The 19,428-nt window shown below is 50.5% G+C and overlaps 1 protein-coding gene across 3 annotated transcripts in view; it reads right to left on the reverse strand.

The window, feature by feature from the left end:
• MTCL2 (microtubule crosslinking factor 2) overlaps nt 1-19,428 on the reverse strand; it is a 126,639-nt gene that overhangs the window by 82,937 nt on the left and 24,274 nt on the right. For all 3 annotated transcript variants that reach the window (XM_090020710.1, XM_090020709.1, XM_090020708.1), the window contains exon 2: nt 11,553-11,777. In XM_090020710.1, coding sequence (XP_089876836.1) covers nt 11,553-11,777 — 225 coding nt within the window. The remainder of the gene's footprint in view (nt 1-11,552; nt 11,778-19,428) is intronic.

Genomic DNA, 19,428 nt, shown 5'->3' on the forward strand with positions numbered 1-19,428 from the left:
CCAAAGCCCCACGTCCACAGACTTAATCAAATGTCTGAGTGGGCTCAGACACTACCCGCAGCCAGTGCTTGTGTCTGAAAACAGCTGGCAGCCTCAGGCTAGATGCAGAGAAGGAACAAATGGGTAGATCTCCATGCCAAGGCAAGCCAACATAGGAACCTGAAACACAACAGCTGCAAAGCCTGGCAGCAGGGAGGGGTGTTAACAAAGTAGGACCAAGACAAGCTGGATCAGGGCAGAGGTCTGCTGCATCAGATTATGGAAAAAATGCACTACTGGCTACTACACCATGAGGGGCTGCAGAAGGTTAAGCTTTCAATTTCATCTTCTTCAGCTCTGCAAATTTCCCAGTGCATGCTGGACTCTGGAAACTGACAACTGAGCTGTGGAAGGGATCACTGCAAAGCAGACAGAGCCTTTTGAATAGGGGCATGACTGCTGTGCACCTGGAAGCCTGGCTGAGGTCTCTCTGAGAAACAACATATGGGAAGCAGGAGGGAGCTAGTGATTTCCCATTTTACTGAAGATAGCACTCAATTCATGTGCATGGGACCAGGGCCAATAGGCAGCTGCTGGAAACTAGAAAGAGGAGTATGTAGGGGTACTCCAGAGTGAGAAATGTATTGGAGCAATCATACCCACATCCTGCACCTGTGACTGAGCCAGTAGTAGAACCATGTGCCATGCCTCACCATTCATCTCCCTGACAGAAGGCTCATGGTGAAGGGCAAAGCATAGGCACTCTACACATCCTGCATCTGACACTTTTGCTCCACATTTGGACCCCACCACAAAGTTAACCCAAGCTGCAAGATACAAGTATTAGTAGGTGCCCATCCGTCACATACAGACATAGGAGAATGCAGAGCTGGGTAGGGGTTACACTAGCCTGGCTAGTGTCCACAAGCCACTAGAGCCTGCAGAGACAGAAAGCTGATTCAGTCGGCTTGCATGTTCAGGCCTAAGAGAATGAAGCTTGGGATAGCACTGACAGCACAGTGCCCCGCCTGCCATAAGATTCTGAAGCAGTTCTGGCACAAGTCATCCTGTTGCACTGTCCTTTTCCTGCTTGCCCACAGTTTCTAGTGCAGCTCCCTAAAGCAGTGGCTTCTGGGAGCTAAGCAAACAGTGAAATGAGATCAAGTTCTACGGCTCAAATCCCAGGGCTTCAGCATCATTTCCTAACCCTTTACTGAAAATGAGGGCCAGGATACATGGTGCAGATAAAAATGACTTAAGGCTGTCTCCATGGCTAGCAATCCAGCACCAAAGCCAAATAAGAGGGAAGCATGAAGGTGGATGTGACTGGCTGCAGCTAAATCCAGATTGGGCAGCACTGTACAAGAATGCTTGGAGGTGCCCAGACCTGGAATACAGCTGGGGTCTGCAAGCCAGGATCAAGGTGAAATGGAAAAGCAGTATAGAAGGCCACAGGGAAACAACAGGAGAACAACAAGTAAGGACAAATGTTGGTATAAATAGAGCAGGGCTCTGCTACCTGCTATCACTCTGCTCTAGCAGCCTCTTGGGGTTTGTCCAGAGGTGTGGGCAAGTGCCTTGTTTTTAAACATAGGCTCATATTGTGCCTCTTAATTGCAGGCCAGTTAGCACCGGATGCTAGGGAGGAGCCCGTCATCATTCAGTTGCAGCATGTTTCTCTTCCAGGATCAGCCACTTTCTGGTGCCTGGGGCACTTGGCAACTCAAGCTCGCCTTTGTGTAAGGGCCTGACTTGGCTCACGCTCAAACTCTCCTCAGCCTCCAGAGCAAGGATGGAAAAGTATGTCATGGCCACAGACCAAGCCAGCCTCTGCTTCAGAGAGGCCACCATGCCTGTGCTTCAGCAAACTAAATTAGCAGGGGCTTCTCTGTGCAGGAGAGATTGTAGTGCCCTGAGCACAGGGACCAGTAGCAGCATTAGGACAGCAAGTCTTTTCTTTGTCCTACTTGGGGAAAGACCAGGCAGATGGGTGACCGGGGCACCGAAATCATAGGGGGTGCAAAAATAGCCAGGTTGACAGCTCAGCCATTGCTATCTCTGCACTTCCAACAGCATAGCCCCTGACAGTGCCCCGCATACATTGCTGCTGCCCAGGGCTCTCAAGCAGCCAGTTACACCTCTGGGAAGTGAGGTACTGTGATGCCAGACTTGGCTGTTGGCTTCCTAGAATGATCTGACATAGCTCCTGTCCTCTCCATCATTTCACACTGAACTCGAGGAGCCAATTCAGGGAGAAAAGAGCAGGGATCGTGCAAGTCCCATCTTCTCCTGCACTTTTGATCTCTGTGCTGACTCACCTGGGGAGGGAAAGCAGGGGCGTTGTGTAGGCACTGAAGGCTGTGCAAGGGGCCAAGGGCAGAATGGCAAACCATCAGAACAGGCCCAAGGAGGTGAAAAGAACACTAGTCTGAAATCTGAAGGGAAGCACCTAGCATGCTACAGCAAGAGCAAGCTGTCACTCTCAGCACCTGGAAGCTGTAAGGGGAGGATGGGGCGTGGGGAAGGAACAAGGGACATGCAGGGCCCCAAGTACAAACCCTGGCAAAATGGCTTTTGCTTCAGTGTGTGAAGGCCAATATGGGAGGCCTGAGAGACCACCCAATGGCTTCTGGCTCTAACACTACTTGGCTTTACTATGACATTGTAAGGCTGTGTTCGTTTGCAAGAACTGCAGTCAGAAGCAGAAGGTAGAGGCAGGACACAGTTCACCGAAGATGTGTTATTAACCAGGTTCTCACAGCCTCAAAAGGGCTGTGATCTGCTTAATTCAGTTTGATGGACTTTATACTGAACACCCTAAGTACCCATGCCTCTCTCTCACTGTTTATTCCTTTGGCAGAAACACAAAACTATTGTGCTGGTCTGCTGTTTGTAAAGCCTTGTTGGATACTGATCAGAAAGAAGCAGCTGACTAAGGAATGAGAGCAGGTAAAGCCCCACGATAATCAAATCACCTCCGCCCATCCCCAGCTTTGTAAATAAGCTTGCAGTGATTGATGCCAGATAGAAACAAGAGCTCAAGTTTGCTGGCACAGAAGGAAACACATGTGCTGGATTGTGAAAAAAAATCCCAGTACCACTCAGCTGTTGCTCTAAGGCAGTGATTCTCAACCAGGGTGATGTGAGAGCCTTATAAGGATGGTATGGGTACCACACAATACTGGCGCCATTAGGTGTCCAAACATCTGCACAAGATTCACAAAGTAAACACAGAGATTTCAAATGGGAATCCAGTGCCAGAAACGTTCTGCCCTGTTGTGGTCTTTCTAAGTTTTCTGAAACAGAAGAACTACTCTTCTATTTTTCCGTAGTCAAAAAGAATGAAAGCCAAGAGCTGGCATTTTCCGAGTACTGCCTTGAGTCTGACACCTCTGCTGTCAGGAAGCCTAAATCCCATTATCCTTCCTTACCCTCAGAGGACTATTTTTCCTCAGAAAATTCCCCCAGACGAGCTCAGCCTACAAGTCTGCAGCAGGACATAGCTTTACAGACAGCTCAGCTGCTTAAGCCTGCCTCTTCCCTCCAGGCCTGCCTCCTCAGCCCCTTTAGACACTCCCTATTGCTCCTTCTTCCATGCCCTTCCCCCTCTCCCTCTGATCCCCTCATCTCCCTCCCATGACATTTGTGTTATTCCAATATGTTCCTGTGACCTTATCAAATTCCTATCCCTTTAGGTAAGGGAACTTCACAAGAGCTCCTGGAAGCTGAGATCGTGCCTCAGACTGCACAGGACAACCCAACTGCAGGATGCAGGATGCCAAAGTGCCACCCCTAAAGCAATATGAGCATCAGTTAGTCTCCCTTCCCAGCTGCCTGGGATAACCAGCAACTAGACCTAACCCACAGCCAGCTCATGGGAGGAGTTGCCCTTGCCAGTCCCTTCAGCTGCTGAACTCCAGCCTGGCAAGCAGGAGTCTCCCCTCCTAGCAAGTCCCAAGGAGGATTTGCATGCAACATGAGACAAGCTGAGCAGATTGGCCAATTCAAACCTACACAGCCAGTGAGCAAAGACCCCATACCCTGGCTCTGTTGCCCACACTGCTAGCCAGGGAGGATGGAATCCCCAGCTGCTCCTCTTCCTCACACCACAGAGACCACAGCTCTTTTATGCTGCTCGCAATCACCTGATGGGGGACAATCTAATGCAGGTGTATAGCAAAAGATGGCACCTGCTAGCAGCCTACAAGACAGCCCCCAACATGTCACAGGCAGGGCAAGGCAGGTAAGATGGATGGAGACAGATGCTGTCGTGGAAGGGGGAGCCCCAAATCTCCCTCTGCACTACCGAGCCAGGGAATGGAAGGTCGGTGCAAGCTGCAGCTAAGCAGCATATCTCTAATCAGGTTCCAGGGTCAGTGCTGGCTTCCTTCCAGCCAAAGGGAATGGGAAGGATCCAGCAGGCAGAAGCTGCTGCATGCAACATTAGACAAGCTGAGCACACTGGAGAATTCAAACCGACATACTCAGTGAGCAAAGACCCCATACTGAGGCTCTGCTGCCCACACTGCTAGCCAGGGAGGGTGGAATCCCCAGCTGCTCTTCTTCCTCATGCCACGGAGACCACAGGTAACCTACCCCTTACCAAACACTTGCCTAACCCCAAAAGGCAGACTCCCTTGCACATTGCTTAGGCTAAAAGAGAACTTTTCTTCTTCCCCCTGTCCAAAACAACCATTTTCCTACCTGCCGTACAGCCAGAAAGAACCCTCCCCACCACAGGGCCCGATTCTACCCCAAAGCCTCCTGGGCCACACTGGCCCCTTTGGGGGCTGGAAGGGTCTCTCTTTCACACCTTACCAGGAGTAGATAAAAAGTAGCCACGGCATTAGCTTTCAAAACAACATGAACGCACCACCGCTGACAGTAGTGGTAGTGGCTGCTTTGCATGCAGCTTCCTTTCCAGCAGCAGAAGGGGCCAGGGCCCCTTCCTCACTGACCAAGGTCTGCTTTCATGCACACCACTCGCTGTGCATAGCATCACACAGCCCTGAAGCCAGAACCCAAGGCAGGGCCTGTCTTTGCCTAGCTGTTAAGCCAACTCATGGCATTCAGCAGCATAGGCAGCCCTCTAGTCAGAGTCCAGGAAGCCTTGATTGGAGAAGAAACTTCCCAAACCCCTGAAGAAGCTCTGCACTGCAAGTAAAGCAGAATCCAGGGTTCAAGGCCTGGCTGCCTCAGTGCAGTTGGGCAGGGGAAATAGCTCCTAGTCCACTCTCACACCTCTGACCTATGTATGTACATGGCTAGTAGGGCTGTGCAAAATTTCGCCGACTGTTTTGCTTTGACACTGTTTCAACTCATTTTGAGCTCAAAACAGCAACATCAAAATGAAACAAAGGGCTTCAAAACAGCCTTGGAATGAAACAAGGAAAGTCAAAAAGTTTTGAAAGTTTCAAAACATTTCGAGTTTTGAAGCTAAAGTTGGGCTTGCCTGCAAAGAAACAGAAAGTAAGGAGAGGGAGAGGGAAGAGGGGGGAAGGACTCCTCTCCTATTGACTGTGTAGCTAGCCAGTGACTGTGATCCTTCCCTGAAGTCCCCTCCAATCCCAGTGCTCTGGGGGAGGGATGAAAAAACAGCAGAAAAGGCAGCATTATTTGAACTGGCCTGCTTTCTGTCTTGGCGTCATTCAGCAGCTCAGGAGCACTGAATAACAAAGGCTGTTAGCACTGATCTGAAGGATGTCCTATTGGTTAACCTAGCCCAGCCTAGCAAAAGGGATCCCAGAATACCTTTTTCTTTCTTCCAGATACTTTTATTATTATATTCATTGATTTATTCTTTTCAGTTTTATAATTACATTGGATAAGATATTGCACTATAGAATTTAATTTATATAGGAAGGGAAATATTTATATTTCTATACATTTAAAGCTTGCAGCATATATACATTATCGAATTTATATAGGAAGAGAGATATATTTATAGTTAATATATTTATACCTTGCAGCATATATACATTATCAAATTTCTATAGGAACATGGATAAATGTTTATATTTGTATAAAAACAAGACATTATGAAACACACCATGAAGCATGGTGGAAAGGCAAGTGGTGGCAAGCCTTCATGGAGGGGCAGAAGCAGAGGTAGAGGGAGAGGTGCAAGTCCCCCTCTCCCACCGCAAACTGAGTCCCAGCCTCTTTCTTCCAACTAACAAGGAGGAGGCTTCCACAAGCAGCAAGGGGAGGGGAGCAGTGCCACTGCCTGTGCCTGAGGCTGCATCCCCTCTAAGAGCACCAGCAAGAGGTTATTAGGGGAAGGCAGAGACCTCATTTCGGGGACCCACTACTGAGTGGGTACCCTGGTGCCAGCGAGGGTGCGGCTTTTGGGGGACACAGACCGTGGTGCCAGTGAGGGTGCGATCTTAAAAAGGCCAGAGAGGTCTGGCACACATGGGGTGCAATTTTGTTTTGGGTTTTTTTGGACTGAGAGGGTACAGGTTTGGGGTAATCTCCTGGTGTTGAACTTGTGGCCCCCTGGCTGTGGGGCCAGCACCCATACCTCTGGACCAGGTTCCAGATTGGAGCAGGAAAGAGGGCCATGAGCCTCAAGACACCAGAAAAAGGCTAGAGCCTCAAAGTCAAACCCTGTTTAGTGGGTTTAGATGGGGAGGCCTAGCTAGAAAAAAACCAGGGTCAGACCCACGTAGGTGAAAGGCCCCAACATACACAATACAATAGGCAGTCTCTCGCTCGCAAGAACATCATAATAATTTCCATCAAGACATGGCAGGAGAGTATAGGGTGGGACATAAGAACTCCCAAGAAGGCTCCAAGGGCACCCCACATAAAGCACAGATTACCAGGGAAGATGGCACTGGGGAGGACGACCTGTTACAGGGGGAAAAAAACAGGTTTGCACTGCCACAGACCCCTCCCCCACTGCCTGCTCCAACATGCGTCTGCACATGCCGGTACAGAGCTGATGTGGGGGCTCCAGAGCCTGGCACAGCTGTTTGCAGCCTCCAGCTGCAGCCAGCACAGCTCTGGGTAGCTGCTGCCAGCCAGGAGCCCGGGCTGCTCCCAGCAGGCAGCTGGGATGCTGCAAGTCCTGCTGGGAGCAGCCCGGGCTCCAGCAGCTACCCAGAGCTGGGGTACCCGATGACAGCCACAGAGCCTGGGCTAGGGAGCAGGGCATCCTGCCATGTACCCCTGCCCTCATTTTGTTTTTCTGGCCTGCCAGCACTCCAGCACCTTCCAAGATACGCATTGTGGGTTTTTTTGGTATTCCGGCCAAAGACAAACAAACAAAAAAAGCTTTTCCCCCTGCCCTAGAGCCAGGTCTCCTTCCCCAGAAGGCACTTCAGAGGAGGCCAAGGTAGAGGCTGTGGAGGCAAGCAGCTCAGCCGAGTCTGCTCCTCCTGTTGCTGTGCCTCTGCCTGCTGAGGAGGGGGAAAGTGCAGCATCCACACATGCATCTGCACCCCAGAAGTGAGCAAGTAGTGTGGTCTGGGATCATTTTGAGCTAACAGATGATCTCATGTACACTATCTGGCTGCATTGCTGGTCCAAAACCAGCCAGGGCAAGGGAACAAAACACATGAGCACCACGAGCATGCTGATGCATTTCTGCAGGCACCACCCCTTTGCCCTTGCTTCTCCTCAGCTTGGCAGAAATGAGAGTGTGCCCAAAAAGAAATCCACCTCTCGCTCCAAAGCCTCCATTCCCCCGCAGCAGAGGCAGGCCACCCTGAAACAGTGGGAGAAATGTGGACAGAAAGCAAGGGTGAGCAAAATCACCCAGAGGACTGGGGAGATGTTTGCTGTGGATGGCCAGCCCTTCTCCTCAGTTGAGCGGCCAGGGTTCAGGCAGGTCATGGTGCTCATCGCCCCATCCTACCCAGTGCCTGCATATACCACCTTTAGCAGGGTGGTGGTGCCCTCCCTATATGAGACATGCAGGGAGTCCTTGAGGGAAGAACTGCGCAAGGCAGGTCTGCAGGTGGCCTTACACTTCACCTTGGACATCTGGAGCAGCCAGGGTAGAAATCACACCTACCTCTCCCTCACAGGGCACTGGTGCGACCAGTCAGGCCATAGGATGGCTCTCCTTCAAGCCGAGGTGATACATGAGTTCCACATGGCAACAAAGATAATGAGGGCCGTGAACCGCTTGGTGTGGGTGTGGCTCATTGGGCAAGGCGAGCTCATCCTTGGATTCATGTCCACCAACAATGGGGCCAATATGGTCAAGGCGGTCTGTGATGCCAACTTTGTTGGCACCTACTGTGTGGCACACAAGTTCCACCTCATTGTCAGGGATGCCTTGGAGGGAGACAGGACTGCCAGTAATGGTACCAGCACCACCAGCAAGCTCGTTTCCAAATGTAGGAAGGTGGCAGGCTATTTCCACTGGAGAATCAAGGGGGACAAGATGCTGCAGGACAAACAAGCAGAGCTGAACGTCTCACAGCATAAAATCATGTAGGATGTGGAGACTCAGTGGAACTCCTCATACCTGATGCTCGAGAGGCTGGTGGAACAACAGAAGGCCATCCAGGAGATGGCCTTGTTCGAGGAGACTGGGATCAGCAGCCCCCTGAACAGAGCTGAGTGGCATACCATCTCCTAGATCTTGGTGGTCCTCAAGCCCTTCACTGAGGCCACCAAGACCCTCAGCACTGGTGATGCCCTCCGTAGCCAGGTGATCCCCATAGTGAGGGAACTTCAAAACCAGATGGAGAGCTTCCAGGGGATCAGTGTTCCTGGCTGGGACAAGCCGCTGTCACCAAACATCCAGGCATTGGTAAGATGGCTGAAGGAGGGCATCAGGCAATGGCTTGATGCCTCGCGCAGTACGGTCCATGTGATGGCCGCCATGCGTGACCCGAGGGTGAAGGGCAGTGTATGCAGCAGCCAAACCCTGAATCAGTGGATGGAGGTGCTGGTGAAGAGTCAGGGAGGCAGAACAGCAGAGGCAGGAGGACCCACTATCCCATGTTAGCACACCCTCCACCAACCAGTCTCCTCCTCCACCACAGGCGCTGCCTATATGGGCCAAGGGCATGGCTTCTATGGTGGGGTCCAGAGGCATCATACCCCACCATCAGGCAGGTAGCCCTCAGGCCTTTGTAGCTGCCTATCTTGCCAAAGACGCAGAGTCGCTGCTGTGCAATCCCCTGGCCTGCTAGGCAAGCTGCAGCCAGATGTAGCTGGATCTGGCCATGGTTGCCCGCAAACACCTGTCCTGTCCAATGACCAGTGTTCCAAGTGAGAGGGTGTTCATCACTGCTGCCCCTAGGGGGGACAAATAGGGACAAGCACCCCAGGCCCCACACTTTGTGGGGCCCCGCGGAGCTGGGCAGAGCAGCAGTGGCGCAGAGCTGGGCAGAACAGCAGCTCCACATCCAGCTGCTTGGTATCCACCCCCGCCATTGCAGTTTGTAGGGGTACTGGAGATTATTGGCAGGTTTTGTCTTTTGAGCTGTAGGAAGTTGGCTTCAGTTCTGGTGATGAGGTTAGGTTAGCAAGGTTTGATGCCTGTTTGAATTTACAAAACCACTTTTTACAGCTGAGCCTATGAACTTCACTGCATCTAACCCCTAGATAGCAGGTACCTCAAGGACTCAATATAGACAGAAGAATTCTGACACACTACAACCTAGCAGACATCTTTACTATTCCTTCCACCCAGGAACAACACACATACAGACCAACTGCAGGAGCTTCCTCAGCCTGACAAAGGGTTTTTCAACCTGAAGGCTTGCTAAGATACATTTCTCCAACTATTCAGTTGAGGGTTTTTTAATAATAAACATAAAAACACAACATGACCCATCATACACCACAAGTAACACATTTATATATCCAAAACAACATCTCTATTTCTACCATTCAATTCTTTTATAAAAATTCTCATTTCATTAACCATAAGCCACATAGCCCCATTGGACAATCAAGGAAAATGCCTCTACATAAAGTCAAAATACAACCACTCACTGTCCCAACTTTCTCCAACTATTCAGTTGATCTACTAAAAGATACCAGATTGGATCCAAAGGACCTTGCCTGTCAGTGCCATGTCCTTAGACCAACACCCCTAGCACCTAACTGGAAGGACGCAGGGCTCTGGACACATCTAAGCCCTAGGGCTGGGGCTGGCAGGGAGAGTTCTTTGGCAGCTGGAGAAAAGGCTTCTGCAGGAAAGGAAAGAAAGGCTCTGTGACAGTTTGGCTGCCTGAGATGTTGCTGGTGCTACTGTACTGCTTACTAAGTTATTACCTGTTGTCATTTAAAGTGGTGGACTAGTCTGAGGCTGTAGGGGAAGAGGCGGCCTCATTGGGGCACACTACTGTCTCATGTAGAGACCCCTGTGCCAGTGAGGAAGCAGCTTCACACACACACACACACACACACACACACACACACACACACACACAATGCAGAAGCAGCTCCTGCAAGAGAGGAAAGAAAGTCTCTATCACAGTTTGGCTGCCTGAGATGCTGCTGGTGCTGCTGTGCTAGTGCTCACTATGTTATTTTATTACCTATTGTCATTTAAAGTGGTGGACCGGACTGAGTCTGTAGGGGAGGAGGAGCCCTTATTGGGGGGCACTACCGTGTCACGTAAAAGCATGTCTTAACATACATAAAAGTCACACACGTCATGAGTTTTGCTTGTCAGCAGCTTGAGGTGCAGTTTCCCAGAAACCCCTATATCTATCTCCTTGAAACCTGGAAGGCATCATGGCCTCAGAAGGGGCTACCATCCCTGTAAATTTCATCTGAATCAGTCATGAAAGGAAAAAATTATAGGCAGTTTTGTGCTTCCCCATTATAACCTATGGGCGAAACAGCAAAAAAATTTGATGAAACGAAGCAAAACAAAACTTAAAACGAAACAGTTCTGTCGAAACATCAAAATGGAAGTTGAAATGGAATGGTGCCATTTCACGAAGCCCTAATGGCTAGCCTGCATTCATGCCACTGTCAGCATCCTCACCACATCCACATCTCATCCATTTGCCAGGTCTTATCTTCATTAATTAAGGCTGAGACAGGCCTGTCTCTCCTATCTGGCTGTTCAGCATCTAGCACGATAGGACCCCAACTTCACTATGGCCTTTCAGCACTACACAGAATGAACTGCCATTTAGATAGCACCAGTCCCAGCTGGGCACCAAAGCCCTATACTGTCCATTATTCCACCCACCAGGCTCTAGGGCACCCACAACTTCTCTACCAAAGTCACCCCTTCCTTAGGATGTGAGCCTTGTGACATGCCAGACTCTCTCAGGTATGTCTGCATTACAGTAGCAATGGGTTTCAGACAAGACTCTACCATGAAAATATGCCAGTAAGGCTGCACTAGGATCATCCATGGTGGCTGCTCTCAAGCATACAAGGTCTTGAAAGCAACTACAGACACCCTCAAACAGCTTCACTGATGTGCTTCTGGGTCTACAGAGTGCCTGCTGGGGCAGGTGGGCAATGCATCTGTGAGGCTGTCTAGGCCCAGCAATGCTGCTGACATGGTGCAGACTAGCCCTCAGTCGCCCTTAGGGCAAGTCTGTGTGGATAGGGCCTGGTCCCTTCTCTGCCCAAAGTGTTACCTTGACATCCTGCTCAAGGCTGTGTATGAGCTCCCCGTCCACCTGCCCAGTCTGTGCCACACGCAGGCTCCGGCGCTCTGCTTTGCGCAGCCGATACTGTAGGATGCGACAGGTCTTGCTGGCTTGGTCCAGCTGCTGCCGAAGCTCTTGCAGCTGGTAGACATCCTCCTCCATGTAGACATCTCTCATCTCCAGCATCTCTGCACGCAGCTCCTCAATCTCATCCTGATGGATAGAGAAATACATGTCATAGGATCACACACAAATCCCCTGCCCCACTCCACTGCTGCTTGCTTGAGGTCACCAGCCTCAGCCTGCATAAAGGAAGGCCCAGAGAAGAAAACTCTTTTCTTCCTAGGAGTGCCCATGCCACAGGCTCTTGACAAGGCAATGCCCTAAGCCAGTGGTTTTCATCCTGTGGTCTGGCAGATCCCTGGGGCCCACAGACTAGATCTACAGGATCCACAAAAGATGATTATGATCAATCAGAATATGGGAATATCCACACTTACCATTCAAGGGATCTGCACCTCCAGCCAAAATTTTTTTTTAGAGGTCCACAAATGAAAAAAGGTCGAAAACCACTGTCCTAGGCATGTTGGCAGGGCCCTATATATTCTGCTACTCTGGGCATCCAGAGCTTCAACCCTTGTTGCTTTCTTTGCTGTCACTCGAAGAAAACAGGTTCTAGTCCTCAATGTTGTGAAGGAAGTTTTGAAGATATATATTGAGGGTGAACTGCTTCAGTGCCATTTGCCCTAGTCTGCAGGCCCAAATTCATCTAGGTCCCAAGCCCCAGGTACTGGATTACTGCTTCTCAGGCACTGATGGTTTTACTGCAACCTAAGGAGCACTGAAAAAAACAGCAGTGATGACCACAGCATAATCTCCCATGGGAAGGGGAAATGCACTTAACCTGCCAGCTCCATGTACCCAAGTAAGGCTAGGTGAAGCTGACAGCTTAATGGAAAAATTCCCCATTCTGAAGGAAAGAAGAAACTAGATGGGAAGTGCTGGATCTCAGCATGTTAAGCAGCAGCACCTGGCAGCAACAGGGCTCCTGTGCCTGAGCTGAAGTACATGCCAGCAGGCTTCTCTGGTTCAAACAGAGGCTGATGGAAAAGTGATGCCAATTCATTTGGTCATGTCTCCAACTAGCACCAGACCAGACATTGGGGCTATTGTGATGCCAAGGCAGGACACAAAGTCCCTACAGTACCCAGAGGGGCAGTCTACATCTTCAGGCAGAAGGAGCTCTTTGCCTTAGGTCCCAGCTGCTTCTCAGGGTTTATGAATGGCACCTCTGTGAGTAGCCCTGGAAGAGGCAAAGTCTTTACCACTAGAATAGAAAAAAGCACAAAGCTGCTGTGGAGAAATCTGCTCTGCCCCAGCAACTATACCCAGAAAGGGGCAAATCCCCTTCTATACAGCCCTGAGGGCTGTGCCAAATGACAACAGTGGGGAATGTGGCCTGAGGAATTGAACTGCACAAGCCACAGTGGCTGGGGCAGTATTGAAAGGGCAGCCCAGGACCAGGGAAGGTCCAGCAGAGACCAGAGTGCAGCACACCATGTTGCCTGGTCAGTTTACTCAAGCAGGAGCAGTACAAATTGGACCCGAGGCCTTTGCTGCTCCCTCTAGAAAGAACAGACCTTGCCCTCTGCCAGTACCTTCTGCCACTGGGCCTCTTCCTTTCAAGCCCATCTGCAGAAAATGAAAGGTGAAAAGGTAAGGCAGGGTAGCACCATAAAGAATGACTGGTTCAGAGAGACAGGCAACAGGTGAACAACACAGGGAGTAACAGCCATGCACCCTCACTCAGGTTCTTAGAGTGGGAGAAATAAGACTAGAGGGTTGGTATCTAAGCAGTATTTTTTTACCTTCCCTTTTGACTTTCATGTTTGAAATGTAAGCTGTACTTCAGTGATCCCAGAGAGACAACCAAACTGGTAGGGCCACACCACAGCCAGGGTGAAGGAAAGCTTCAGTATCTGACAAAGCAGACTGTTGCCTGAGAAAGTTCATGCCTGAACAAGTTAGTCTCTAAGGGCACTTAGACACATGCGAGGAGCTTGTTCCAATGCACTGGAAATCCAGTACATCAGAGCAGACTTGATTAATCTGCTGGAGCATGTAAATTGATGCACTCTGGCAGCCTTGCACATCACGTGCATCAACTACACAGTACACCTCCATGCTGAGAAAATGGCAGCAGTGTGCCTTGAACTAAAATATGTTCAATATGCTTTAGTTGAAAGTGCACTGCTGCCATTTTCTCAGCACTGAGGCACACTGCACTACTGATACATGTGCTCCTGATGCAGTGCTGGGAGCTTTTAATTAGCACAGCTTACTAATTAAAAGCACCCAGCACCGCATCGAGAGCACATGCAAGAAATGTCCAACAGTTCCACAAATGCCCTATGTCAGTGCTTCCCAAACTTTTGCAGCTCAACCCCTTTTATGACCCCAATTTCTCAGCACAGCCCTTCACTCCCAACCCATAGCCCCCCACACTCCAAGTGGGCAGGACCAGGTGTGGGAGGGAGGGAGTGCTATACTGCCATGGCTGCCAAACAGGAGCCCCCTGCTCACTCAGCAGCAGTGCAGGCACAACTCTGCACCACCATCACTGCTGTGCCTCACCTTGACAGCCATGGTGGTGCAGCACTTCCTCCCACAACAGGACCCACCTGCTGAGGTGCAGAGGGGCTCCTGTCTGAAGCTGGTCCAGCCCAGCTGCACTCTGCAACCCCATCCACTGATGTTGCAACCCCATTTGGGGTCACGACCCACAATTTGGGAAGCACTGCCTTATGTTCTCCCCAGCTAAAAGGAAGTGACTGCTATTCACATCCTTGGGAATGCCGTTTTCATTTGTGATAGCATTTAATTCAAACCATCAGAAAAACACTAAGAGAAAATCTTTTTTGTTAAAGATTAATTTCCCCAAGAGGCCCCTTCCATTAAGGCCTGAGAAGGATCATCATTCACATGAAGCCTCCAAAGAATTCTCCAGCAGAAAACAGGATATAGAAGACTGACTCCCTGGTTATTTCTACAGCAGAGTTTTTCAACCTGTGGGTTGCGACACAAAAGTGGGTCGCGAACAAACTTTAAAAATGGCAGAGTTCCAGCCTGCAAGGGGCTGCTTGGGACTGGGGGGGGGCAGAGGGGGGGCAGGAGGAAGGCAATCAGGAAGGGGGTGCCACATGCATGTGGAAGCCAGGCAGCATGGACAGCATCTTCCACAGCTCCCCGCAGATAAGTCTATGGGGCAGGGGGAGGGACACGGACAACACTGCCCACCACCCCACCTCCTCTTCAGAGGGGAGTAGCAGCCAGGCAATGGCGGTGGGGTACAGCCGCAGCCCGGCATGAGCAGCTAACGGAGGGAAAAGATGAGAGCAGGGCAAGGCACCCCCTCCCACCTCCCATTACTCCTTGCACTGCTGGCAGCATGGCTGGCACAGGGGTCTCAACGGCAGCAGCAGTAATGAATCTTGCTGCCCCTCTCCACCCTCCTGTGCCGAGTCCTACCCACTGGGCCATGGAGGTGGCTTCTGCCCTTGCCAGTCCAGCCATGCTGTAGCCTGGTGGGGGGAACATGCCCCTCCCATTTAAGCCCTCCACACACACACACACCCCCTGCCCCACACACTGGGTGGAGGGGGGAGGGGGGCAGTGGGGGTCAGGAGTGAGGGTTAGCATCAGGGGTGAGAGCTGTGGGTTGGGAGTGAGGGGCACTAGTAGGGCCAGAAAGTTGTTTTCTACTTAAACTATTTACTGGGTTGGGACTGGCCAATGTTTACAAATGGGTCCTGGTACAAAAAGTGGTTGAGAACCTATGTTCTAGAGTAAAAAACAAACACACCTGAAGAACAAACTTCCTAGCCCTTCTTTATCTACCACGATGGTACAGGTTTCCCTCAAGCCTCACAATCCCACCCCCAAGGTAGAGAAACAAGTATTTAAAAAAAAAAACATGGCAGACCAAGGGCACAGGGATATTACTATTTGCCTGAGGCCACAGAACAAGCCAGTGACAGAGGTAGAGTAGAACCCATATCTGCTCAGGCCCAGAGCTATGCTTTTACTACTAACCATGTCAAAGATGGAAACATCACCAACTAGCTTCATGCTATGCAAATAAAGTGTATGGCTCTCAGGCCCTAGGTGCATCTCCAATGCACCTGTTCTATGGTCTGCAAACTCCTTTATGACATGAAAGCATAACCTCTCACCACACCCTGGACTTGGCTCTCTTCTTCCCAAGACTGGCAATGAAACATGGGGAGAATCAGAGCGTCGCAGGTTATCTCCTCCCCACCTCCAATTTACATTATTTATTTTCTCTATTTCCACAGGGGGAAAAAAAATGGTCCACTCGCCTCAAGTTTTAAACTACCCACCACTCTAGTCCCCTTCAGTGAACTGCTTAATAACTCTGACACAGCTAATGAGCCCAGGCTGACAACAGTCCAGTGTGTCATGCACACCAATGCCGAAGTAAGGAATGCTAGGGCTACCATACAACCTGGAATGATCTACATGGCATCATTACTAAAACAATAGGCTCGACCTCCACCGGTCAAAGTGGTACCCTTTGGCTTTGCCTTTAACCTTGCTAGCAAAGTTATGTCACATTCACTCCCAGAACAAAGGCTCATGCCAGTGCCCAGTCCCCACAGTAGCTCATGCTTTTCTGCAGCTCCTTGACAGTAAGATCAAATTAATTCACTTCACAGACCAAGGAGACAGTTCCCAGGGGCAGCTGTTACCTGCAGAGAGTGAGTTATGAAAGTTACTTTTTCAGAGTCTTCATCTCATGTGAACATGGCCTAGAGAAGAACTGCAACACCTCCTCTCTGGTGCCTGTGTTGGATGCAGTGCCATGCACTGCTCAGGACCCCCACCTTGCCTAGAAACAAGGATCTAGGACCACGTACTGCACAGCTGCTCCCAATGGCAGCTTTGGGGCTGCCTCAGTCCATGCTGCACTGGGGAGTTGCTTCCTGTATGCAAGCTCCCTGCACTGTTCCCTGCCAACCTCAGGTGCTGAAAGCTATTCACAGATCAACCTGCCAGATGTAATTTCTGGTGTGTGATCTGACTGGGCAGAACAACAGGCAGCAGAGTGCCACAGTTGGAGCTAAGCAATCAGAGCCCTATTCCCTGTGCAAATTATTCCATAAATACAGCCTCCCACCTGAGAATTCTGGGAGCACACGATCAAGGCCAGTACTTCAGCCTCATCTGCAGTGAGGGCAGAGGCCCTTCTGTACCACTTACATATAAGAAGGGACCTAAAGGATAAAGCCCTCCTGCCTTGGGGGTACAGTGAAGTGGGGCTTTGTCCCCCTGCTGATTTTACCAAGGTCTCTGTGAAGGGGGCTTTCATGCCCCCAAAGCAAGCATCGCTTAGGATTTTTTCTGTACTCGTGGAGCCTAACCTTTGACCTCTGCTTTAAATCTCCCAGCATGCACCTAGCTAGCAAGACTGTAGTCAGCAATACATCCATGTTATACCCATAGACATGGAAACTGCCAGTGTGGGATAGTAACCCCAGCATAATTTGTCTCCTAGCAGCTTCAAGGAGCATGCCACAAGGCTCAGTATTGCAGTGCCCATGGTCCAGGGACTGGCTGGGCCTAACCTAGCAACAATGGCTCCAGAAATTATGTCAAACATGGGGGTTCTCATACATCGAGGAGGGCAAAATGCCCGCCAGGCCATTCTATCTGGCCTGCGGGGCCCCTAAAAGGTTTAGAAAATTTAATATTAATCTGCCCTGGGCTGCCTGTCATGCAGCCCTTGATGGCTTGCCAAAACTCAGTAAGTGGCCCTCTGCCCAAAATAATTGCCCGCCCCTGTCATATATCCTCCCCCCAACCCCCAATGCTCCTTGCATGTGAACCCTGATGCCGCACAGCAGAGAATAAAGAGCCCATTGTTTGCTGTGTCCATCACATCCACTTCCCAAACAGAGCCACAGCTCACACTTCTCCAGCACAGCCTGCATGAGTGGTGTAGTCATCAGCCAGTCTCCAAAGACAAGTAACAGGCCTGACTAATGCAGGAAGTCAACTGTTGCTTATCAGACAGAGCTCAACTCATGTCTATTCTTATGCACCTGCAGTAGGAATCTCCCACATGCTTTAGCCAGTCTCCAGGGCCATGACAACACTAGCCTCTCCAAATTCAGACAACTGAGGCAAAACGTCACAACTCAGGACCAGATGCCACCCAAGGTCTCCATATGGTCACACCCACATGGAGCCCAGTAGCAGTTCCCAGAACAGCAGCAGAGTAACTCATCCCAAGCAAAGTATCTGGGCAGACAGACCCTCCAACTCAATCTCCTCTGGAAGGACAGAAGAGAAGCATGTTCATCATCATAGACTAACACTGAAAAGCTGGCCCACTCAAGAAGAAGCTGGCATGCCTCAGGCAACCACACACCTGCTCAGACTACATAGACAGGAAGGGACAGGACCAGTTAATAATCCCAACAGCACTTCCATCAGTGAGGGGTTTGCCCTGAAAGAGGAATGGACAAGAGAGCTGACACCATTTTGCATCATGTTTCCACTTGTATTTTGAATATTTTTGTTCAACTGAACTGAGCCACTGCACATCATAAAGAAGGCTCCAGAAACCATGTAGTCCCCATTGAGGTATGCCAGGCACACTCAATGCTGACAGAGAGCCCTGAGCAACAGGAATCTGGCCATACATGAACATAGCCTTCATGTCTGGGCTGCTAACACTGTAACTCAGGAGGGAGGGTTCCACACTCAGGAAGCATCTCACCTGCAACACAATTCATTCATGGGGCCTTTCTACTCTAAAGGCAAATACTCCCCTTGGGAGGAGCAGGCGCTGGCAGGCTGCAGGGGTGGCCAGATCTAGGAATGGCTAAGCAGAACTTGAAGGAAGTGAGGCTCCAATTTAGAAACAAACACAGCAATTCAGTCCCAGCATAATTCAGAATGAGCTTCCCTTTAGCTGCTCTGCTTCTGCTATTTGGATCATGCCAGGTTGCTCTGCCCTGACTGACTCCTCAATTCTCCCTCCTGCTACTTATTCAAAACTCAGTCCAACAAGCCACTTCCTTCCCCTGCTGTTCCAAATGCAGAGAAGGCCAAGCTGGAAGTAGGGATGCTTTAAGGCCCCCCTGCCACAGGTTCTGCTGCGCAAATCCCATCATTGCCTACCCCAGGGTCTCCTTTCCCTTGTTTCTACAAGACTCGCACACTGCTCCTTCCATTATCCACTCCCCTCTCCACCTCCTGAAATCCCAACTTGTCTTTAGGGCAGAATGCTCCTGCTGGCACAGCTGGTCACCAGCCTTAGTGATACCAGTTGCCTGCATCCTGCTCTGACCCTGCTGAGGCAGGAAGCCCCTGGCATTTGTTGTGCATGTATAGTGTTCTGAAAATGCCAGATCTCATATAAAGGCCATTGCTAGGGAACGGGAGCAAGGCAATAGGAGGGGAGGCAACTCTTCGTATACACTCCTAATCAGTATACATCTGGGCACAGCTAGAACTCTGAGGACATGCATTTGGCTTCTGTGCCCTATATGGCAACGTGCATGGCATGCTAGCAGTCCCCCTCACCGGCCACACATTCAGTACTTGGAGACGAGATTCCACAGAGTAGCACGCTGTCCAGCATCTGGAAAGCTGGTTAGAGGGGCAGAGAACTGACCCCAGCCAGGCAGGACTCAATCCAGGGAAAGGCCTTCCCATTCTGAACACTAAGGAGGGAGCAGCCAACCTTCCCCCCCCGCGACCAGGGAAGGAAGAAGCACTTTGCAGCAGCACTATGGCAGTTCAAACTTCTCCTCAGTGCACTGTCAGCAAGGTTACA

This window comes from Crocodylus siamensis, chromosome 10, assembly GCF_052110815.1.
Source record: "Crocodylus siamensis isolate JL-2025a chromosome 10, ASM5211081v1, whole genome shotgun sequence".
Classification (NCBI taxonomy): domain Eukaryota; kingdom Metazoa; phylum Chordata; order Crocodylia; family Crocodylidae; genus Crocodylus; species Crocodylus siamensis.